The sequence below is a fragment of the Plecotus auritus genome (assembly GCF_963455305.1).
Source record: "Plecotus auritus genome assembly, chromosome: 3".
Lineage (NCBI taxonomy): Eukaryota > Metazoa > Chordata > Mammalia > Chiroptera > Vespertilionidae > Plecotus > Plecotus auritus.
This window is the reverse complement of record NC_137772.1, coordinates 121,908,880-121,933,446: the sequence shown is the minus strand read 5'-3', so window position 1 is coordinate 121,933,446 and position 24,567 is coordinate 121,908,880. Positions and strand designations below refer to the sequence as shown.

At 40.0% G+C, this 24,567-nt stretch overlaps 1 protein-coding gene across 2 annotated transcripts in view; it reads left to right on the top strand.

Moving 5' to 3' along the window:
- B3GLCT (beta 3-glucosyltransferase) overlaps positions 1 to 24,567 on the top strand; it is a 179,847-nt gene that overhangs the window by 89,823 nt on the left and 65,457 nt on the right. For both annotated transcript variants that reach the window (XM_080658983.1, XM_080658984.1), the window contains exons 8-10: positions 5,075 to 5,138; positions 6,831 to 6,950; positions 8,548 to 8,617. In XM_080658983.1, the coding sequence (XP_080515109.1) occupies positions 5,075 to 5,138; positions 6,831 to 6,950; positions 8,548 to 8,617 (254 nt within the window). The remainder of the gene's footprint in view (positions 1 to 5,074; positions 5,139 to 6,830; positions 6,951 to 8,547; positions 8,618 to 24,567) is intronic.

The window sequence follows — 24,567 nt, the reverse complement described above, 5'->3', positions numbered from 1 at the left end:
CCATTTCTGTTTGGATTTATGTATCTTCTATCATTGAAACTTTGTAGTCTTGAGTGGAGGCCTGGGCCGGCAAGGGCAGGGGAAAGCTTGGCTTCCTCCATTGCCAGGGAAACCCAAGCCTCCCTCCTGTTCTCTGTGGCCGTAGCCATCTTGGCTGGGTTTATTTGCATATTTGCTCCTGATTGGCTTGTTGGCGTGGCTTGTGGGCATGGCTTGTGGGTGTAGCGGAGTGATGGTTAATTTGCATATTACTACTTTATTATATAGGATATCAAAAGAGTGTCATTACTGTTGTTAATGGATCTAGTCAACAATAAATAGGCCTGACTTTGTCAGTAAGAAAGCAAATCGGTAACATGCCTGGGATTGGCAATTGATTACTAGTCATGTGTATGGGTATGCATGCTTAAACACGGGTCACCTGGAGGGACAGGAGGCATTGTAGATATTCATACCCAGCTCTTTGTGTGTATAATTGCAATAATGCTTTTTTATTTTATTTTTGTTATTTATTTAATAATTTTGTTATTTATTTAATAATTTACTTATTTAATGTTTTTTATTTTATTTTTTATTTATTTAATTTTATGACGGTTTCTTTAGTTGTGGAAAATAAAGATAATTAAGTTGTAATTCTGGAGAAATGTGGTAATTAACAGGTCCTCATTAATCTGAATACTTCAGATTAATTATTATGTGTTTTTATTTTTTAAGGAATGGAAAGATGATAAAGCAGTGTGGCCTTTATGTCTTCAAGGGTGAAAGGTTTCTATTTCTTACATGAAGTGTGCTGTATCTAGGGTTTGGAGTCTTGCAAATCTTCCTGGCCAGTTGTAGGTATAGAGGTAGTAGATACCTTGTCATTAGTGGCTGGCTGAAACTGCTTGACGACTCCCTTAACACCTGAAAGTTCCTTATAGTGTAATCACCTCCTTAACAAAATATTTTCAAGGTTAATAATATTTTCTGTTGAGAATCCAAAAATTACAGCAACAACACTCTGTGTTGTTTAGCCTTCCTTACTGCTAGGGTACAGCCCTGCATGGGGGTGGGGAAGGGGGGGCTGAGAGGCAACTTCCATCAGGTAAGTGACCCATGGAAAATTCTTTTTGGGAACTGAGTTATAAGGGGAAGGAGATAATGCATGCGGGTCCATTGACCTGAGAGGTTATGATAGGAGAGGGATCATTTGGGGTCTGGCAGCCAAAACAGTGGCTCCCTGATGCTTAGCAGCTTCCTAATGGAGGCAGAGGCCACAATCCCTTGACTACCCATTTCTGTCGGATTATTCTGACAATCTCTGCCTAGAGTTTCTTCTGACTTTCCAGTAATCCTGTGAGCCATCTATGTGCTTTTTATAAATGTATTTTGTGCTTAAACTGGCGACAGTGGATTCTGTTATCTTCAACTAAAACCATGACCCTGTGCCTGTCCTGAAACAGCTGATCAAGGACACTTTGCTCCCAATCTGCACCAGGCATGTCCAGGAGGATCCTCAGTTTCCCTGCTCCATTCTTAGATGGGCTGGGGCAGAGGGCAGGGGTACTGAGGAGAGAGAATTGTCTTTCTCTTGAGAGAGGGACAAGTACAGCTATAGCCTGTCCTATGATGTTCTCTGAATGCAGACAGCACCTCCTTCCCCCAGGGACAAAGAGGAGACCAACAGACCTACAAAGAGCCTGTACAGTAAGTAAGCCCGGGGTTATAGCCATTTATCTGAAGCCAGTATAACTGCTTTCTCTATCCCACCCCTCTGAACTTGGAAGCCTTTCATCCTGGATGCAAATCCTGCTAGTCCAGAGAGTTTTACCTTTCTTCTTCCATCCCTATTTCCCCAGCTAGCAAGGACCTTCTTGGAAACCAATCTCAATGCTGAATGCAATTCACCTTTTATTGAGTTAGGTGTAAGAAATAACTACCTTCACCTGGCTGGCTTGGCTCAATGGTTGAGCATTGACCTATGAACCTAGAGGTCCCAGTTTGATTTCCGGCCAGGGCACATGCCTGGGTTGCAGGCTCGATCCCCAGTTTGGGGCATGCAGGAGGCAGCTGATCAATGATTCGCCCTCATCATTGATGTTTCTATCTCTCTATTTTTCTCCCTTCCTCTCTGAAATCAATAAAAACTTATTAACAAAAATAGAACCAGAGACATAGAAGCATCGAACAGACTATACAAGCTATGAGGGAAGGTGGAGGGGGAGGGAGTGAGAGATCAACCAAAGGACTTGTATGCATGCATATGAGCAAAACCAATGGACACAGACAGTAGGGGGGTGAAGGCTTGTGCTTGGGGGAGGGGGTGACGGGGGAGAAGTCAATGGGGGAAAAAAGAAGACTCATGTAATACTTTAAACAATAAAGAATTTAAAAAGAACATATTTAAAAAAAAGAAATACCTACCTTCCCCTTTTAAATCAGGTGGTTGGTAGTGATGTGTGTTGAACATGTCTTTGACTCCCACTATCCTCATACAGGTTAGCTTTGTCCAGTCTTATTGCTTGCCATGCTGGCATTAAGGCTTCACCTGGTGTACGAAACCTCTGGATCTATGATTCTGCTGTCTGGCCTCACTGCTCACATGTGTAGAGGCCACCAAGCACTGGCAGGTTCCACGGTTCATCTCCTAACTACCTCATGTCACCATGTGACCAGCTGCCAGGGCTTTGTGAATTGGGGCTGCAGGTTCTGCACCAGCCAACATATTCGACACTTATGTTATGGATTTCCTGGCATCCTGTAGAGGTAGTTCCACAGGCACATCATTCTCTTCCTTGTGTTTAGGAAGTCATTGAAAACACTCGTTGATAAGTGCCAGCTCACTCCCTTTTGGACAAGCTTAGGACCTCATGCCACTGCAGTAGTATGTGTAGGGAACTACAGCTAAGGGAATTTGGGCCAAAAGACTAATCTTTTTCATGAGTTCAGAAAATTTCTAGTACTTGCCCCATAATTATAGCATGATAGAGGAAGGAGGCACCAGTTAGCTTCCATATTGAGTGTCATCTGCTTTCACAACACTGAACAGTTACCAACAAACCTTGGAATGTTTGTAGTTAATTAATATTCATAGTCTTCTCTCTGTCTTCCTTCCCTTTCCACTGCCAGCAAAAACAAAACAAAATAAAAATGCAGATGCTACCATAGGACCAAATTAAAAATTCTGCTTATCTTAGACTGTATTTCCTTTTTCTTGTGATACAGACAAGTGATCAAACAAAAAATAAAATGACATAATCCATCTAGCATAGCAGCTAATGTGACCCAGATACAGATCTCCCAATAGGAGATTCTTATTTATTTTTCAAGAAATTGGTATTATAGTTAGAATAAAGGAGGCATAAGTACCAATTAGCTCCATCAACTGCAAAACTGGATCTTCCCAGTTGGCTTCTCCCCATTCCAAAGCTAATGTGCCGACTTGATTTCCTCCTATAATTGGGAGCTATATAGTTCTCAGGCTGGATGAAGGACATATTATTCCTGTTAATTCAAACTTCACTGTTGTCTGAGGTTTGTGGAAGGTGAGGTCTGTGGTTGGTTGTTGCAGATCAACAGTGTTGCTGAGGACCCTGGTTCTCTCTGTCTCTCCTGCTGAGTACACAGCTTCAGTTCATCCTAAATCTGGTTCCCTTTGTGGTTTCAAGGCACTATCAACTAATGTGTTTTATTTATGTCCAGGACCTCTCTAACCATGGAAGTAAATGTTTATCCTCAGTCTTTAGTTGGACCTTGTCCAAGTGAAGTTGGTTGGATCAACTTTAGGCATGTACCAACCCCTGGACTATTAACACTTGCCAGGGAATTTCAGTGCTCGGGTTGGGCTCAAACTAATTCTGACCCTGGAGTCCATTTATAGAGCTTAAGAATTAATCAAAACCAGAATTTCTTGGGAAGAAGGAAGGGGAAACTGTATTGTGTAGATGATGGACAGCACCCTCTAACTCCTTTCTAACTCTTCTTTATCTTTCCTCTAATAAAAAGCACCTTTTTGAAGAAATATCTGTGGCTTAACCAGCTAATAACTCAGTAAACACTTTTGAACTTATTACTACTTTCTTTTAAAAATCACTATTATTTCTTTATACTTAAAATTTATATTAAGAGGTTTATAATTGGAATTGATGGTTTCATCTCTAACCCTGTAATGAATCTATAGAACCGTATGGAATCCCAGTGGTCTTGGTAAGTATGTAATTCTACCTCCCTCAGATTGGAATCAAAGAATATACTGCCTGTCAATTCAGGCTGCTCACTGAGTGCTCACTTTGGCCAGGCACGGTGGGCAGTGCTGGCAGGACTCAGAAGGTGTAGCACAGGGAAGGATGTGTGCACAACAGACTAGTGAATGTAACAAAGCTAATGGGGCGGTGCTTCCCCCTCTGGGAGCAAAGGAAGTTTTCATTTATTCTGGTGATAAGTCTGGAAAGGTTTCATAAAGAAGGTGGCCTTGAATTTGGTCTTGAAGAAAGTTGACAAGTAAAGGCTGGGTGAGGGCTTTCGAGGCAGTGGTGCAGCAGGAAAGGAGAACAGGCAGGAGTGTGCCCTGCTTGGGGCAGGTGGGTGCTGAGGGGTGGGGGGGCGGGGTGGAGAGGCATGCCTGGGTCCAGGGGGATTGTGCATTGCAAGGAGACATTGAAGATTTTTCAAGCAAGAAAATGACATTCTTCCCCAACACCACATGCTCTCTTCCACTAAAATCTCCACAAATTGTAATTCATTTGGGTAGAACTTGGAGGGTGAAAAACACGCTTTTTGTTTTTCTATCTTTTTCTTCCTCTGTCATTATTTAGTGTAAGGATTATCAGGAGTCAACAAGCTTTAGGGCTTTTTTTTCTTTTTAAGGCATTTATTGTATTTTACATTATTTGCTAGATGTTATAATTATGAATGCTGCATTTGAAACAATCCTTGCATTTTCACAGTACTTTGTATCACAGGTATTAAATTCCTTTTATCTTAAAATTTGTACTTTTGCCTGTTTTCAAACATGGGAAACTCTCAAGAATGTTTTATTCTTGTTTGACACTTCTTCTGTTTTAAGAAAAACCCTCAAATTGTCTCTATTTCCTAGGCTTACCAAGAGGTTAAAGAGTGAGGCCCTGAGGTCCGACTTTACAATAGATTTGAAACATGAGGTACGTCATGGTTTATTTGGTTAAAAGTCTCAGTAATTAGGAATTCACGTCTTCTGATATAAAAGGTGTTCTGTATTCCCTAATAGCGCATCCTCCCCCACCACCCATGAACCTCTCCTCACCAAGGTCATTCCACTCCGGCCAATCTGGATGAAGTTGTGTCTGCTGGTGCTTGCTCATCAGCTAATTTCTTTGTGTTTTTGTAGGTTCTCTGAGTGTTCCTGCTCCTTTGGAACTTTGTCTCACAATCCTCTGAGTCCTGCATTGAGGTCCTGGCTCCTCAGCAAGGACTTGTACTGTCTTTTGCTGCCAGTTGTACTGATGTGGGGCCACTTTAAATCCCTCTGAGGTGTTTGGACCACATAAGTGGCACAGTTAGGGAGGCCTAGCTTTTGGTTACAAAATCCCAGAGGAGATTTGGAGGTGGTTTCCCCTCCATCTAGCTCCAGATTCCCAGCTCTGTGTGAGGTTTGCTGTTAGACACCCCACCTCGGTGGGTCATAGGCTGTCTGCTCGGTACTCAAATCAGAAACTCCACATCCCAGAGGAAGACTGTCATCCTTGGTGTCCTCATCCCAGGTTCTCACTCTTGCATTTTTGTCCTTACAAGCTCCACACTTTTGTACCAATTTAGCAAGGCATTTACAATGATTTTAAAAATACTTTGTCCACATTTGTCAATGTTTTCTGCAAGTTGGGTGGTTAGGCTATATCATTACCATACTGCAGGAAACCAGTCATGATAATATTTTCTTGCATCTTTCTCTGTGATGTTTGGGAATCCTCCTAATAGCTTCCCTACAATCTATCTATATAATAGAGGAATATGAAAATTAGCCAGTACGCCATAATGTTACGACCAAACAGCAGGGACCTGAGGCTGCATGGCGCCTGGCCAGGGCGAAGGACCTCAGGCCATGCCCTCTTGGGGCTTGACAGGGGACCTCAGTCCACTCCCCTCTCCTGGCGGGGCTTGACGGGGGACCTCAGAACGTGCCCCCTGCCTCGGTGCTGGGCTGGGAGACCTCAGGCTGTGCCCCTGACCCCAGTGCAGGGCTGGGGGATCTCAGGCTGTGCCCCCTGCGGTGGGGCTTGACAGGGGACCTCAGGCTGCACCCCCCACCCCGGTTCCGGGCCGGGGGACCTGAGGCTGCACCCCCTGCCCAGAGGGGTTTGATGGGGGTGGGGCCGGTTGGGTCTGGGTCTCCTGCATTTTCTAAGCGTGTGTGGGTAGTGGGCGGGGACTTGACTCTAGGTCCCGCAGCATGCCCCAGACTCTGACAGGAGGGAGATTTTCATTTACATTTTACTAATTTTCTTTCATCTCTGACACTTGTATCATAGAGAAAGGGAAAATAGCAATATTAAAATATTTCCTCTAATTAATTCCCTTTTAATGTGCATAAATTTTGTGCACTGGGCCACTAGTTGCTTATAACAACTTCGGAATTTTTTTCATGTCAGAATATTGATTCTTAGTTTATTGTTGTTAATAAAAGATAGGTTAGTACATATGGAATTACTATTTTTTTGAAAGTAAAGAGCTGCTGAATATTGACAAATTGACATGCTTCTATCTCATACTGCCTATAGAAAGTGTGATTGCTCTTCCTTGAACTGTTGCATACCTTCTCATACTTGTGGCATTGGTTGAATTCTTTCTTTCACTGCTGGTCTCCTGCCTTCTGACAGATTGCCCTCTACATCTGGGACAATGGTAAAGGACCTCCCCTTACTCCAGTGCCTGAGTTGTGTACAGATGGTGTGGACGCCCACTGTGCTACCACATTCAACTCTTCCCTCCCCCTGTGTGTAAGTAATAGAAGAAAAACTTTCTTGCATGTCAAAGGATAATGTACCTGCTGTGCATATGTTGTCCAGCACTTTACATACTGAAAAAAAAATGTTTGTTGTGCCCCAGATAAGAACTGTACATCATGTTTCTATTAATAACAGCCCTCTAAGGTAAGCACTGTCACCACCCCATTTTACAGAGGAAAGAGAGAAGCACTGAGGAATCCTTGCTTGAGGTTGCACAGTGACCAGCACAGCCTCCCCCAGAGCCTTCGTGCAGCATTGCCTGCCATGCTCTTCAGAGTCACTTCTTTTGTTGATGATATAGCAAGTGTGTATTCGAATACCTAGTCCATTTCCTAGAAAGGCAATTTTAAATATTTCCCATGATACCCAAGACTCTCCTCAGCCCATCTCATTACTCTCTCAGCTAGTGACCCCACGTTGATCTCACCTGACACTGTCCAGAATGTCCAGAATGAACTTCCTCCTTATGGCAGCCCTCAGTCCAGTCCCCAGGACAAGCCTGAAGGCCACGAAGCTCACTAGGTTGTGACCAGTTCTTGCTCATAAGGAAACATTCACTCACCACCCTCAAATGTTATCTGTTATTCTCAAGTCAGTCACACAGAAGTCTATGTGTTGCATTTTGAAAGGTGAATATATGTTCTTTCTCTCTCTTACTCTCATACACACACACACACACACACACACAGCAACAATGGGGTGAATCTGTAATGTTTGCTCAATTGTAGACATTATACTTGCTTGTTCTTTAGTGCTTGTTCTAGGGAATCTAGTGGGGAGGGTGACCTCCTAGTATCTTGAGTGACATGACAAAGCTGTGGTTAGATGTCACTATGTACCAATCCCAGGTGATGTAGAAGGCATGACTGAATTTTATTGAAGGCCTAAATAGCTGATAAAGCAGTCAGAACACCCATGATGCAGTCCATGGCCTTGGGAGTGAGTTGTCCACAGATCTCTCTATGTGCCCCCTTTCATCTGAGTAATCAACTGGACTGGAGCCAGCTCAGGGCTCCAGCCCTCCCTACCATCAGATGTTTGAAGTAATTCTACCTTTGGCATAGGACAGAACAGCAGTGTAGCCTAGACTTGGGTAGACAATTAAGAGGACCATAAAAATACTTTAAACATCACAGTAAGTTCAGGCCTACCAAAGGGAGTCATCTCTTATACTGACATCCCCTTAGTTCTCTTCTTTTGTTAAAATCTTTATCAACCAGAAAAAGAAGAGGGGATGTAGCTGACATTTATTGGGCACCTCTGGTTTACTTAATAAAAGCAGCTTTACTGGTGGTTACTTTCCCCGCTTTTTAAATGGCAGACTGAAATTCAGAGAGCTGAATGGACTTGTCCAGATGACATGTTATATGAGTGGCAGAGCTAGGATTCCAGTCCTGGTGTGGCTGACATCAAAGGCTTTGTTTACAATTGAGCTACAGTTCCTTTTCCTCCTAAAACTTCTTCCTAGAAACAGGAAGATGTCCCTGACACTAATGCATTTGACCTCTAGAGCATGTGAGATCTGAAGTGGGTAGGAAGTTAAGATAACATGCTCTCATATATGCATCTATTTTTCCTTGTTTTTTAGGGAAATCCAGTGAAGAAGGAGGATATTTTTGTTGCAGTAAAAACGTGCAAGAAATTTCATGATGATAGAAGTATGTTTTGGGTTTTTCGTTTTATTGAATTTTTAGATTCCGAATTGCCATCTTTAAAAAAGTGAAAACCAGATACCAATTCAAGAAAGGGATAATGATACATATATTGATGAAGTGAATAACCAATATTCCTCATCATATCACCTCAATCACCGAGAGCAATTAGAAAGGACAATTTTATATTGGAAGCTGAGTGGTCCTAACCCTTCTAACTATTTAAAGCAGTGTTTTAAATGGGAAATGGACATGCTCAGCTGTTGCAATCTAGGATCACTATGTGAATAAGAATGCATTTTGCAAAACAGTGTCCTGTTATATCCATGCACAGTCTCTGAACTGTTTGAGAATATTAGATGGGATTTCAATGTGACCAACAAGGAATGTTTCTTAAAGACTGTTCCTTCTTTTTACATTTATTTCAAATGCACATATTGGAACTTTTAAGATATGAATTTTCTCATGAATAAATATATAAGAGAAAGGGGAAAAATGCCTGATAAGCAGTGGTCCCTTCATAAGGAAATCCTGGCATGCAGGTGGATGTTTTTATTCAAATTTTTTGTCATTACAGAATTCTAAGAGATTAATATCAATTAAAATGTGGTTATAATCAACAATATCTTAAAATAGGTTAACTATAAACCTTTATGTTTACCTAAAAGAGTCATCTTAAGTTTCAAGTTATATTAAATCAGCCTAAATAAATATAGCATTCATTATATAAGGAGTCATAAAATACTATTACATTCAATGTAGCAGTTAAATTTTTCATTTATCACAAATTTAACCTAGATTTAATATCCTTTTGCTTTTTTCATATTCTGGAATGGCTTTGTGGGATGATTCTTGAAAAATATCTTTCACAAAAGGTATAAAGGAAATGAACTAGGCTGCTTTTTTTTTTTTAAGAGCAAACAGAAGTGTTTGAATTAATGTATTTTACTTGGATATTGAAGTTGCTCTTAGAATAGTGAGTGCTTTGATATTAAAATGTTAACAGCGGTGGTGGAAGTGATAATGGTGGTGATGGTGGTGGTGGTGATGGTAGTAGTATTTTCTCTTTTGAAACATATTTTTCAAGTGATGGTAGTAAAAGTAGGGACCATCCCTATTATATTTTTAATGTGTTACAGAAATGAAAAAGTTGCTAATTTTAATTTTGTAGTTTTGAATAATCTATTCTATTACTCTTATTTGCATAAGGTTGAAATAATCTTTTAAGATATCCATCTGATGCTTTTGTATTTTATTTTATTCTTTTATTTTATTTTTTTAAATTTTTTTATAGGATGAGCTCACTTTATTTATTTTTTTTAATTTTCTTATTAAGGTATTATATGTGTACATATCTTACCATTGCCCCCCACCCCACGCCCATACATGCCGTCACCCCCCAATGTTTTGCATCCATTGGTTACTCTTATATGCATGCATATAAGTCCTTCAGTTGATCTCTTATTTCCCCCACCTCTCCCTAACCTTACCACTGTAATTTGACAGTCTGTTTGATGCTTTACTGCCTCTGTATCTATCTTTTTGTTCATCAGTTTATAATGTTTTTCATTATCCCCAAATGAGTGAGATCATGTGATATTTTTCTTTCATTGACTGGCTTATTTCACTTAGCATAATGTTCTCTAATTCCATCCAGGTGCCTACAAATGGTAATAATTCCTTCTTTTTTATGGCAGCATAGTATTCCATTGTGTAGATGTACCATAATTTTCTGATCCAGTCATCTGCTGACGGGCACCTAGGCTGTTTCCAAATCTTAGCTATTGCAAATTGTGCTGCTATGAACATAGGGGTGCATATATCCTTTCTGATTGGTGTTTCTAGTTTCTTAGGACATATTCCTAGGAGTGGGATTACTGGGTCAAATGGGAGTTCCATTTTCAGTTTTTTGAGGAAACTCCATACTGTTCTCCACAGTGGCTGCACCAGTCTGCATTCCCACCAGCAGTGCACGAGGGTTCCTTTTTCTCCGCATCCTCGCCAACACTTGTCGTTTGTTGATTTGTTGATGATAGCCATTCTGACAGGTGTGAGATAGTATTGCATTGTCGTTTTGATTTGCATCTCTCGGATAATAAGTGACTTTGAGCATGTTATCATTTGTCTCTTGGCCTTCCTTCTGTCTTCTTTCGAAAAGATTCTATTTAGGTCTGTTGCCCACTTTTTTACTGGATCATTATCTTCCTTTGATTAAGTTGCATAAGCTGCCTGTAGATGTTGGAGATTAAAACTTTATCAGTGATAACATTTGCAAATACGTTCTCCCATACAGTGGGGTTTCTTGTTGTTTTGTTGATGGTTTCTTTTGCTGTGAAAAAGCTTTTTATTTTGATGTAGTCCCATTTGTTTATTTCCTCTTTGGCTTCTGTTACCCAAGGGGCAGTATCAGTGAGGAAGTTCTTTCGGCATATGTCTGAGATTTTGCTGCCTGTGGATTCCTCTAGTATTTTTATGGTTTCCCATCTTATATTTAAGTCCTGTATCCATTTTGAGTTTATTTTTGTGTACGGTGTAAGTTGGTGATCTAGTTTTATTTTTTTGCATGTATCTGTCCAATTTTCCCAACACCATTTATTGAAGAGACTGTCTTGACTCCATTGTATGTTCATGCTTCCTTTGTCAAATATTAATTGCGCATAGTGGTTTGGGTCGATATCTGGATTCTCTGTTCTATTCCATTGATCTATATGTCTGTTCTTGTGCCAGTACCAGGCTGTTTTGAAGACAGTGGCTTTGTAATACAGCTTGAAATCTGGTATTGAGATCCCTCCTACTTTATTCTTCTTTCTCAGGATTGCTGTGGCTATTCGGGGTCTTTTTTTAATTCCAGATGAATTTTTGGTGAGTTCTTTCTAGGTCTGTGAAATATGCCATTGGTATTTTAATGGGAAGTGCATTGAATCTATAGATTGCTTTGGGTATTTTAATGATGTTGATTCTACCAATCCATGAACATGGTATGTTCTCCCATCTGTTTACATCTTCCTCTATCTCTTTTTTCAGTGTCCTATGGTTTTCCACGTATAGGTCTTTTACCTCCTTGGTTAGGTTTATTCCTAAGTATCTTAATTTTTTTGGTGCGATGGAAAATGGGATTGCTTTTTTAGTCTCTCTTTCTGAAAGTTCACTATTGGTGTATAGAAATGCCATAGATTTCTTGGCATTAATTTTGTATCCTGCTGCATTGCCGAATTCATTTATTAAGTCTGTTAGTTTTATGATGGAGTCTTTTTGGGTTTTTTATGTACAATATCATGTCATCTGCAAATAAGGACAGCTTTACTTCTTCTTTTCCAATTTGGATGCTTTTTATTTCTTCTTCTTGTCTAATTGCAATGGCTAATACTTCCAGTATTATGTCAAATAGGAGTGGTGAGAGTGGGCATCCCTGTCTTGTTCCTGTTCTTAGGGGAAATGGTTTTAGTTTTTGCCCATTGAGTATGATGTTAGCTGTGGGTTTATCATATATAGCTTTTATTATGTTGAGGTATGATCCTTCTATTCCCACCTTGTTGAGAGTTTTTATCAAGAAAGGGTGTTGAATTTTGTCAAATGCTTTTTCTGCATCAATTGATATGACTATGTGATTTTTATCTCTCAATTTGTTTATGTGATGTATCACATTTATTGATTTGCGGGTATTGTACCATCCTTGAATTCCTGGGATAAACCCTACTTGGTCATGGTGTATGATCTTTCTGATGTACTGCTGGATCCGATTTGCTAGAATTTTGTTGAGGATTTTGGCATCTACATTCATGAGGGATATTGGCCTGTAATTCTCCTTCATTGTGTTGTCTTTATCTGGTTTTGGTATTAGGGTGATGCTGGCTTCATAGAAGGAGCTTGGAAGTGTTCCTTCCTCTTGAATTTGCTGGAATAGTCTGAGGAGGATAGGTTTTAGTTCTTCCTTGAATGTTTGGTAAAACTCTACTGTGAAGCCATCTGGCCCCGGGCTTTTGTTTGCCGGAAGCTTTTTGATGACTGCTTCAATTTCTTCCATAGTTACTGGCATATTGAGTTGTTTAGATTCTTCCTGATTGAGTTTTGGAAGGTTATATTTTTCTAGGAATATGTCCATTTCCTCCAGGTTGTCCAGTTTGTTGGAATAGAGTTGTTCGTAGTATTTTTTAACAATCCTTTGTATTTCGGCGGGATCTGTTGTTATTTCACCTCTTTCATTTCTGATCTTGTTTATTTGGGTCCTCTCTCTTTGCTTCTTGGTGAGCCTGGCTAGAGGTTCATCAATCTTGTTTATCCTTTCAAAGAACCAGCTCTTGGTTTTGTTGATCTTTTGTATTGTTTCTTTGGTCTCTAGGTCGTTTATCTCCGCTCTGATCTTTATTATTTCATTCCTTCTGCTTACACTGGGCTTTTCTTATTGCTCTTTTTCTAACTCTTTGAGTTGTTGGGTAGGTAATTTATTACCATTGTTTCTTGTTTTTTGCAGTAGGCTTGTAGAGCTATGAACTTCCCTCTCAAGACTGCTTTCGCTGTGTCCCATAGATTTTGGATTGTAGTGTTTTCATTGTCATTTGTTGCCATGATGTTTTTTATTTCTTCTTTGATCTCTCTGGTAACCCAGTCATGGTTTAATAGCATGCTGTTTAGTCTCCATGTGTTTGATTTCTTTGGGTTGTTTTTATTGTAGTTGATTTCCAGTTTTATGCCACTGTGGTCTGAGAAGATGCTTGATATGATTTCTATCTTCTTGAATTTGAAGAGACTTTGCCTATGTCCCAACATATGGTCTATCTTTAAAAATGACCCATGTGCACTTGAGAAGAATGTATATTCTGTGGCTTTGGGGTGAAATGTTCTGAAGATGTCAATTAATTCCATCTGGTCTAGTGAGTCATTTAGGATTGATGTTTCTTTGCTGATTTTTTGTTTAGAGGATTTCTCCAATGGTGATAGTGGGGTATTAAAGTCTCCTACTATGATTGTATTGCTGTCAATCTCTCCCTTGATATCCTCCAGGAGTTTTTTTATGTATTTGGGTGCTCCCGTATTCGGTGCATATATGTTTACCAGAGTTATTTCTTCTTGTTGGATTGCTCCCTTTAGTATTATGAAGTGGCCTTCCTTATCTGTTGTTATGTCCTTCACTTTGAGATCTAATTTGTCAGATATAAGTATTGCTACCCCAGCTGTTTTTTCAGTTCCATTTGCCTGGAAAACCTTTTTCCATCCCTTCACCCTCAGTCTGTTGCGTGGTTTTTTTTGAGGTGGGTTTCTTGTAGACAGCAGATATATGGGTCTTGTTTTCTTACCCAATCCGTTACCCTATGTCTTTTGATTGGGGCATTTAATCCATTTACATTTAAAGTTATTATTGATAGGTACTTATTTGTCGCCATTCCTATTCTTTATCCCTGTGTTCCTTCGTTGCTTCCTATTTCTTTTTTTTTTTTTTTATAGCAGATTCTTTAGCATTTCTTGCATTGCTGGTTTGGTGGTAATAAATTCCCTTAGTCTTTTTTTGTCTGTGAAGCTCCTGATTTCACCTTCAATTTTGATTGATAGCCTTGCTGGGTACAGTATTCTTGGATTCAGACCCTTCCTTTGCATGACTTTGTATATTTCATTCTATTCCCTTCTGGCTGATGAATTTCTGTTGAGAAATCAGTTGCTAGTCTGATGGGGGTTCCTTTGAATGTAACTTCCTGTCTCTCTCTTGCCGCTTTTAAGATTCTTACTTTGTCGTTGGTGTTTGCCAATTTAATTATGATGTGCCTTGGCGTCGGTCTTTTGGGATTCATTTTGCTTGGGACTCTGTGAGTTTCTTGGATTTGTGTGGGTTTTTTCTTCCCTATATCAGGGAAATTTTCTGTCATTATTTCTTCAAACAGGTTTTCTATTCCTTGCTCAGCTTCCTTTCCTTCTGGAACCCCTATTATGCGGATGTTGTTTTGTTTCGTGTTGTCCCAAAGTTCCCTTAGGCTCTCCTCCTGCCTTTTAATTTGTTTTTCTAGAAGTTGCTCTACTTGGGTATTTTTTCCCATCTTGTCTTCTAGCTCACTGATGCGGTCCTCTGCTTCTTCTAGTCTACTCTTGATGCTTTCTATTGAGTTCTTTACAGCAGCGATGTCATTTTTCATTTCTTCTTGGTTCTTCTTCATTTCCTCTTGGTTCTTGCTCATATTGTCGAATTTGTCTTCCATTCTTTTCAGCCACCTTATGACCATTTCTCTGAATTCTTTCTCTGGAAGTTGCTTGCCTCCATTTCGTTTACTTCCTTTTCTGGTGATGCCTGCTTTTCTTTCATATGCGGGCTGTGTCTTTGTCTCCCCATGGTCTCTCTTCTCTGGATGTCTGGTTATGTAGTTCTCTCTCTCCGTATTTCAGTCGAAATCTGACCTTTCCATGGTGGAGTGTAGAGCTCCTCTGAATCCGCGTATTTGCGCCAACTGGGGACCGGTGTTCTGGGGTTCGCAGCTGTTCCGTGGGTGCCGCAGTTGTGGATTCTCAGGCTTCCGATAAGCTCCACTTTCTCGTTCAAGATGGCGCAGACTCCACGTCCAATCCTGCAGCTCTGGGAGGGGACCTAGCCGCAGTGGGGGCTATCAGGTCAGGGGAACCCCTTCTAGCAGTCACCCACCTTCTTCTGGAGTTTAGCTGTCCCTTAACTTGCCAACAAACACTCCTCGTGCGACCCTCAGCTGTTCTTTCTTTCTACTCCGGGACAAGGCTCGAAACACGTCTGTCTATTCCGCCTCCATTTTTCCTCCCTCAGGATGAGCTCCTATTTTATTCTTTTAATTTTATTTATTTTATTGTTTAAGATATTACAAATAGTAGTACATATGTCTCCTTTTTTTCCCCCCAATTTAACTCCTCCAAGCCTCCCCTACCCCCCAGCACTTGCCTTCCCCCCCCCCCCCGTGTCTGGTGTCTACTGGTTGTGCTTATATGTATGCATACAAGTCCTTCGGTTTATTTCTTACCTCCCCAACTCTCACCTGCCTTCCTGCTGTAGTTTGACAGTCTGTTCAATGCTTCTTTGCCTCTATCTATTTTTGTTCAACAGTTTATAATGTTCTTTATATTCCACAAAAGAGTGAGATCATGTGGTATTTATCTTTCACTGACTGGCTTATTTTCCTTAGCATAATTCTTTCCATTTCCACCATGCTGTTGCAAATGGTAAGATTCCTTCTTTTTTACAGCAGCATAGTGTTCCATTGTGTAGATGTACCACAGTTTTTTAATCCTCTCATCTGCTGATGGGCATTTAGGCTGTTTCCATATCTTAGCTATTGTAAATAGTGTTGCTATGAACATAGGGGTGCATATATCTTTTCTGATTGGTGTTTCTAGTTTCTTGGGATATATTTCTAGAAGTGGGATCACTGGGTCAAATGGGAGTTCCATTTTCTTTTTTTTTTTTTTTTTTTTTTTTTTTTTTTTTTTTTTTTTTTTAGAAAACTCCATACTGTTCTCCACAGTGGCTGCAGCAGTCTGCATTTTCACCAGCAGTGAAGGAGGGTTCCTTTTTATCCACATCCTCTCCAGCACTTGTCGTTTGTTGATTTGTTGATTATAGCCATTCTGACAGGTATGAGGTGGTACCTCATTGTTTTGATTTGCATCTCTCAGATGGTTAGTGACTTTGAGCATGTTTTCACATGTCTCTTGGCTTTCTGAATGTCCTCTTTTGAAAAGTGTCTATTTAGGTCCTTTGCCCATTTTTTGTTTGGATTGTTTATCGTCCTTTTGTTAAGTTGTATGATTTCCCTGTGAATGTTGGAGATTAAACCCTTATCGGAGATAACATCGGCAAATATGTTCTCCCATGCAGTGGGCTTTCTTGATGCTTTGTTGATAACAGAAGTTTCTTATTTTGATGTAGTCCCATTTGTTTATTTTCTCTTAGTTTCCATTGCCCTAGGAGCTGTATTGATAAAGATATTGCTACGACAAATGTCTGCTATTTTGCTGCTGATGGCTTCTTCTAAGATTTTTGTGGTTTCCCATCTTATGTTTAAGTTCTTTATTCATTTTGAGTTTATTTTTGTGTATGGTGTAAGTTGGTGGTCTAGTTTCATTTTTTTTGCAAGTATCTGTCCACTTAACCCAACACCATTTATTGAAGAGACTGTCTTGTCTCTATTGTATGCTCTTGGCTCCTTTGTCAAATATTAATTGAGCATAATGGCTTGTGTCTATTATGGAGGTTGAATAGCATACTATTTGACAAAGCGTTCTCTATTCTGTTCCACTGGTCTATATGTCTCTTCTTATGCCAGTACCAGGCAGTTTTAAGAACAGTGGCTTTGATATACAGTGTGGTATCTACTGTTGTGATTCCTCCAACATTGTTCTTCTTTCTCAAGAGTGCTGCAGCTATTTGGGGTCTTTTTTTTATCCCAGATGAATTTTTCAAGAATTTGTTCTGGACTAGATCTTTTAAGTATGCCATTGATATTTTAATAGGGTTTGCATTGAATTTATAGATTTCTTTGGGTAGTATGGACATTTTAATGATGTTAATTCTACCAATCCATGAACATGGCATATTCTTCCATTTGTTCATGTCTTATTCTCTCTTTTTTTTTTTTTTTACCATCCTGAAATTTTCTGAGTACAGGTTCTTTGTCTCCTTGGTTAAGTTTATTCCTAGGTATCTTAATTTTTTGTTGCAATGGTAAATGGGATCGCTTTTTAAATTTCTCTTACTGTGAGTTTATTATTGGTGTATAGAAAAACCATAGACTTCTGGCTGTTAATTTTGTATCTTGCTACATTGCTGAATTCATTTATTAAGTCTATTAGTTTTTTGAAGGAGTCTTTGGGGTTTCTATGTACAATATCATGTCATCTGCGTATAAGGACAGTTTTACTTCTTCTTTTCCTATTTGGATACTTTTTATTTCTTCTTCTTGTCTGATCGCAATGGCTGGTACTTCCAGTACTATGTCAAACAGGAGTGGTGAGAGTGGGCATCCCTGTCTTGTCCCTGTTCTTAGGGGAAATGGTTTTAGTTTTTGCCCATTGACTATGATGTTGGCTCTGGGTTTGTCATATATGGCTTTTATTATGTTGAGATATTATCCTTCTATTCCCACTTTGCTGAGAGTTTTTATCAAGAAAGAGTGTTGGATTTTGTCAAATGCTTTTTCTGCATCAATGGATATGATTATGTTTTTTATCTCTCAGTTTGTTTATGTGGTGTATCACATTTATTGATTTGCAGATGTGTACCATCCTTGCATCCCCAGAATTAATCCCACTTGGTCATGGTGTATGATCTTTCTAATGTAATGCTGGATTCGATTTGCTAGAATTTTGTTGAGGATTTTGGCATCTATGTTCATGAGGGATATTGGCTTGTAATTCTTTCTTTGTATTGTCTTTTCTGGTTTGGGGATTAGGGTAATGCTGGCTTTGTAGAAAGAGCTTGGAAATGCTCCTTCCTCTTGAATTTTTTTGAATAGTCTGAGAGAGATAGGTTTTATTTCTTCTTTGAATGTTTTTAAAACTCCCCAGTGAAGCCGTCTGGTCCAGGGCTTTTGCAAGTATTTTGCAAGTACTTCGTTGCAAGTATTTTGATTACTGCTTCAATTTCCCCCATAGTTATTGGCCTGTACAGATTTTTTTTATTCCTTCTGGTTGAGTTTTGGAATGTCGTATTTTTCTAGGAATATGTCTATTTCTTCTAGGTTGACCAGTCTGTTTGAGTAGAGTTGCTCATAATATTTTTTTACGATGCTTCATATTTCTGTGGGGTCTGTTGTTATTTCACCTCTTTCATTTATGACTTTGTTTATTTGGGTCCTCTCTCTTTGCTTCTTGGTTAGCCTGGCTAGAGGTTCATCAATCTTGTTTATCCTTTCAAAGAACCAGCTCTTGGTTTCATTGATCTTTTGTATTGTTTTTGGTCTCTATGTCATTTATTTTCACTCTGATCTTTATTATTTCCTTCTTTCTGCTCACACTGGGCTTTTCTTGTGGCTCTCTTTCTAATTCTTCAAGTTGCAGAGTTAGATGTTTTATTTCCAGTTTTTCTTGGTTTCTGAGGTAGGCCTGTAATGCTATGAACTTCCCTCTAAGGATTGCTTTCACTGTGTCCCAAAGATTTTAGATTGTTTTGTTTTCATTTGTTTCCAGGATGGTTTTTAAATCTTTGATATCTTTGGTAATCCACTCATTGTTTAATAGTATGCTATTCAGCCTCCAAGTGTTTGAATTTTTGTGATTGTTTTTACTCTAATTGATTTCTAATTTTATGCCATTGTGATCTGAGAAGATGCTTGATATGATTTCAATCCTCTTGAATTGGGAGATACTTTGCCTTTGTCCCAATATGTGGTCTATCTTTGAAAATGTCTCTGGTGCACTTGAGAAGAATGTATGTTCTGTAGTTTTGGGGTGGAGTGTTCTAAAGATGTAGATTAAGTCCAACTGATCTAGTTAGTCCTTTAGGATTGATTTTTCTTTACTAAATTTTTTGTCTAGAGGATTTATCCAGTGATATTAATGGGGTATTAAAGTCTTCTACTATGATTGTGTTGCTTTCAATCTCTCCCCTGATATCTTCCAGAATTTTTTTTTAATGTATTTTGGTGCTCCTGCATTGGGTGAATAAATGTTTACCAGAGTTATATCCTCTTGTTGTATTGATCCCTTTAGAATTATGAAGTGGCCTTTCTTGTCTCTTGTTATGGTCTTCACTTTGAGGTCTATTTTGTCATATATAAGTATTGCTACCCCAGCTTTTTTTTTTCATTTCCGTTTGCCTGATACATATTTTTCCCTCTCTTCCCTTTCAGTCTGTGTGAGTTCCTTGTTCTATGGTGGGTCTACTGTAGACAGCATATATATGGGTCATTTTTTTTATCCATTCAGTCATTTGGATGTCTTTTAATTGGAGCATTTAATCCATTTATGTTTAATGTTATTATTGATGGGTACTTGTTTGTAGCTATTTCTTTACTTTATGCCTGTGTTCCTTCCTTCCTTTCTATTTATTCTTTTTATAGCATTCCCTTTAGCATTTCTTGCATTGCTGGCTTGGTATTAATAAACTCCCTTAGCCTTTTTTTTGTCTGCGAAGCTCCTGATTTCCCCTTCAATTTTGATTGATAGTCTTGCTGGATAGAGTATTCCTGGATTCAGTCCTTTGCTTTGTATCACTTTGTATACTTCATCCCATTCCCTTCTAGCTTGATGTGTTTCTTTTGAGAAATCATTTGATAATCTGATGGGACATCCTTTGTAGGTAACTCTCTGTCTCTCTCTTGCAGTCTTTAAGATTCTCTCTTTTTTGTTAACATTTGCCATTGTAATGATGATGTGTCTTGGTGTGGGTCTTTTGGGATTTATCTTGCTTGGGACTCTGTACTTGTGTAACTTTTTTCTTCCCCATAACAGGGAATTTTTCTGTCATTATTTCTTCAAATAGATTTGCTAATCCTTGCTGCTCTTCTTGTCCTTCTGGCAGCACTATTATATGTATGTTACTTCATTTTTGTGTTGTCTCAAAGCTCCCTTAGGCTCTCCCCTTGCTTTTTAAAAAATTTTTATTGATTTCAGAGAGGAAGGGAGAGGGAGAGAGAGAGAGATAGAAACATCAATGATGAGAGACAATCATTGATTGGCTGCCTCCTGCACGCCCCCTCCTGGGGATCGAGCCTGCAACCCAGGCATGTGCCCTTGACCGGAATCGAACCCGGGACCCGAAGTCCACAGGTCGACGCTTTACCCACTGAGCCAAACCAGCTAGGGCTCTCCTCCTGCTTTTTAATTTTTTCTCCAGTTGCTGTTCAGATTGGGCTTGTTTCTGTACCTTTTCTTCTAACTCACTAATTTGGTCCTCTGCTTCTTCTAGTCTACTTTTGGAACTTTCCATTGGTGTTTTTGATTGTTGCTGTATCACTTTTGATTTCTTCCTGATATTTTCATAGGTTGTTCATTTTCTTGTCTATCCGGTTTATGAACTGTAAGACCATTACTCTGAATTCTTTTTCTGTCATGTTGCATGCTTCCATTTCTCTTATATCCTTTCTTGGCGAGTCTTCATTTTCTTTTTTCTGGGATTGTTTTATTGTCTCCCCATTCTAACTATCATCGGAAGGTCCAAACGCCAAGTTGCGTTGGCCTGGGCCATGTGCAGTGGGAGCTTCGCACCTCCCAAGTGTCACTGAAGAGCTCCGACACCAAGACATGTGGCTGCCGTGGGTCGGTGGGAGGCACACTTGCCCAGGATCAGAGTCACCAGCACTTAGTGTGGCCTTGTGTGTGCAGCTAGAATCAGGGACTCTGCCTGCGCCATACTGGCATGTGCCAAAAATCAGAGTCCCCTTGCATGCGCCAGGAGTCAGAGTCCCCCTGTGCCCATGCCGAAAATAGAGTATCAGAGTTTTTGTTGCGTGGTGCAGCCTTGCCCCGAGAATCAGGGTCCCTGTGTGTTCATGCACTGAGCATTGGGATCACTGGGAATCAGGGATCACATGCGCGCATGATGAGAATCGGAGTCAAGTCACTGGTGCTCAGTGCTGCCTCTCACATGGAAAATCAGGGTCCCTGCTCTGCTTGGGGGGCCGGGTTGCACAGCCACCCTGTGTCAGCAGGAGGTCCACTCCTGCGCTGTGGGAAACAGACTTTCGTGTGTGCTTGCCCAGAATCAAAGTCAGTTGGCACAGCTGCCCTGTGTGGGTCTGGGAAGCGGTCACGCGAGTGTGTGCTACAGGAAACATGCTCCCAGTATCTGCACACCCAGGCTCAAATTCATGTAGCGCAGCCGCCTTGTATGGGAAGGAGGCCTGCTTGTGTGGAGTGGGTCTAGCAGTTTCTATGCCACTGCAGCGGGCCTGTGGGGAGGTGGATGGGCTCTGTGACTCACAGAAATCTGATGCTGGGATGTCCAGATTCTTGGTGTCCGTGGGTCTGCAACTATGGTCGCAGATCTTTGTCCCTAGTGGCTGCAGGGTCCCGGTTTGTGTCTGAGACCAGACTGGGTGGTGCTGAAGCTAGGATCCTAGTCTCAAGCAATTCTGTTTTTTAAGACGGCCTGGTCTCTGTGCCCACAATGGCCGCCCCTGGAGTCTTTGCGGTGGCAGCAGGGTTTTGCCGTCGAAGACTGTCTGGTTTGGCAGCCCCCAGAAGACCTGCAGGATCTAACTGTCCCTTGTTCTCTCTCACACACACACCACACACGTCCACACACTCCTCTATCACTCCCTCACTCTTTCACACACTCTCCCTCCCTACCTTCTTGCCAGTCACCATCTTTTTCCTCGATGCTTTTGTATTTTTATTTTGAGTCAAAGTCTTTAAAAATTAAAGAATCTTAAAAGTATGTCAGGAGCATTCAACCGCCCCCCCCCCACTCCCACCCAAAGGCAGGTGCATTTATTGCTGCTGTTAATTTGGATCTGGGGGTCAGTGAAACCTAAAAGGCTTTCACAGTTGGGTTTCTGTGGCAAGCCATCTTTCAACTTGGACTTGTTTGTTTGGAAAGATAGTCTAAGGCAGCAGAATTTTAGGGATTTTGATGTCCACTGGCTGGATGGAAGTGAAGCCTGACACGTCCCTGGGCTCTGCCTTCCTTTTTTTAAGTCTAGTCTAGCCACCAGTTGTGACAAAGAATTATCCAGTAATCATGTTAGTTACAATGAGAGTGCCTCAGTAACTGCTTTTGACTGCTATATTTTTTACATTTTCTGGTGTGTTTTTCCACATACATTCTGTCATCTAATTTCATGTTGAATATTCTTTGTGATATGATAACTAATGTTATTCACTTGATATTCTAGAGAAAGCTGAGTATAGATAAACACAACTGGCCCAAGTTCCTATGTTCTATTGATAGGACAGCTGCAACTTGGGTTTTCTGGCTCCAGATCCCAGATTCTTTCTGCCATGACACAGCTATACTGTGATCTCCTTGGATGTATTCCAAACCTAACACTTAATAAATTCTATTTGATATTTGTGTTGATGCCCTGCTATGCTCAAGGTCAAGTTTGACTTGGACAGATGCTGTGGAAGTAACCTTTATTTTCAGCAACACTGTGGATAGCCAGGAACTGAAATTCATAGATGATCTCAAATATAAATTGAGCAGGGATGTTAGATTGCTAACCTGTCCAAGCATATTACATCTGTAGTTGAGCAGGATACATGGATTGGAGTATATATATATATTTTTTTCCTTCATGTGGTAGAAACACTTGAAGTGACAAAGGCCAAATGGCAATGAAGGAAAATAAGACTGTGTTTGTCTGACAAATTGAGAGTGGGCAGTAGCGTTAGTGAGTTATCTGGTGGCAGGTTGTCACTTGTGGGTATGCTGCCCCCAGGGACTGAGCGTAAGTGGATTCCAGTGACCTCCCCCACTCCTGGCTCCTTATAATCTTGGCCACGCCCATGGAAAAGGGTGAAGGATGGACATTCTGTCCAAGGCTCTAATCAAGACAAGGGAAAATATACATTGAACTCATGGCTTTATTCCTATAAAGCCAAGTTCCAAAATTTTTAAAAAAGTTATTTCACCTCCAGTATTTTTTCCCTATCAGTGAAACTAACAATTATGTAACTGCTTATGTCTGGATTCTGATTTAAATGAAAAAAAAAATCTTAGAACATGGGCAGCAAAAGCATATTTTGTCCTTTAGCTTAAGTAAGAAATACATGTTGATACCATTGAAACAGTAACACTTTCTGAGATGCAAGCATTTAGTAGGGTTTTAAGAAATTATAAGAATTATATAAAGCAAGGAAATTGGGCATATCATGTCAGATTATATTTAAGCAAGGAGATCTCTGGAATTTAATATTTAGCATGATCACTACCTCTTGGGTTAGTGTTCTTCACTATGTGATGTGAGCTGTCAGAAAACGTGAAGAATGTGCTTTGCATCATTTTGCCTGTATGCATGTTGCAGGTATCTCAGGGCAGCCATGGTTCATGTTCATCGATAGTTGACTGTGAGATGCTCCCCTGCCATCTCCCTATAATTATAGAGGTTAAATTGCTATTTGCTCTGCCTTTAGTTTCTTTTCATGACTTCCTGAGCTCCTAAAAATAAACACTTTATCCTTTTTAGGTTAAAAAACACACATTTGATATCTTTACTGCAGTGATCTTGTCTAGAAGAGGAGGATCTGAACAAACTTATTAAAAGGAGTTTTTGGTAGCTGTGTTCTCTGATTACCGTAGAGAGGCTGACAGTTGCTGCCCTATAATCTGCTAATTTAAAATGTGAGGCTTGGATTAAAATGCAGCAAGGGGCAGGGCTACATCCTATGTTAAGTGGAGTGATTAGATTAATTCTTAAAGAGAGGAAGGGAGTCAGGTGTTGGCTCGTTCTGTTCTCCCCTGGCTTTGGAAGAGATGAAGATATCCCAGATTCCCTAAAATATTTCAGATCAGCCATGAGGGATGCTTTACAGTCTTCCATCCACCCCATCTCTACAAACAGGAATTAAAACACAGTTTAGGCAGGTATCTCTAATTTTGTGGTCATTGACTTGCATACTGAGACAATAGGTCTATTTGTCAAAAACAGCAGATTTCATAAAATCAAGACTCATTCACAGTTCATTGTGTGGTGGTTTTTGTATTGTGTTCAAGTGTGAAGTTCATTTTCTTTTGGAATTAGAGTTTTGCAGGTAAAATTAACTTGGGGTAAAAATGTGTGCTCCTTGCCTCATAGCGAGACACTGCTTTTTCCGCCTCAGGACTGGAAGGGCATGTGGAAGATTTATGCCTTTTGTGCAGTGAGGTTTTGTTGTAGTCCAATTTTTACTTTGCTCCAATTTTAACTTATCTTGCAGCAAACCTGGAAAGTGGCATTCACTCTTTTTTTATTATATGGTAGAAATATATAATAATATCAAGTATCTATTAGCTACTGTGAAAATGAGATATTAGATCATGTAACTATTTTGAAATATTTTTCAATGTTTAATATCTTTAGGAAAGCACTGCT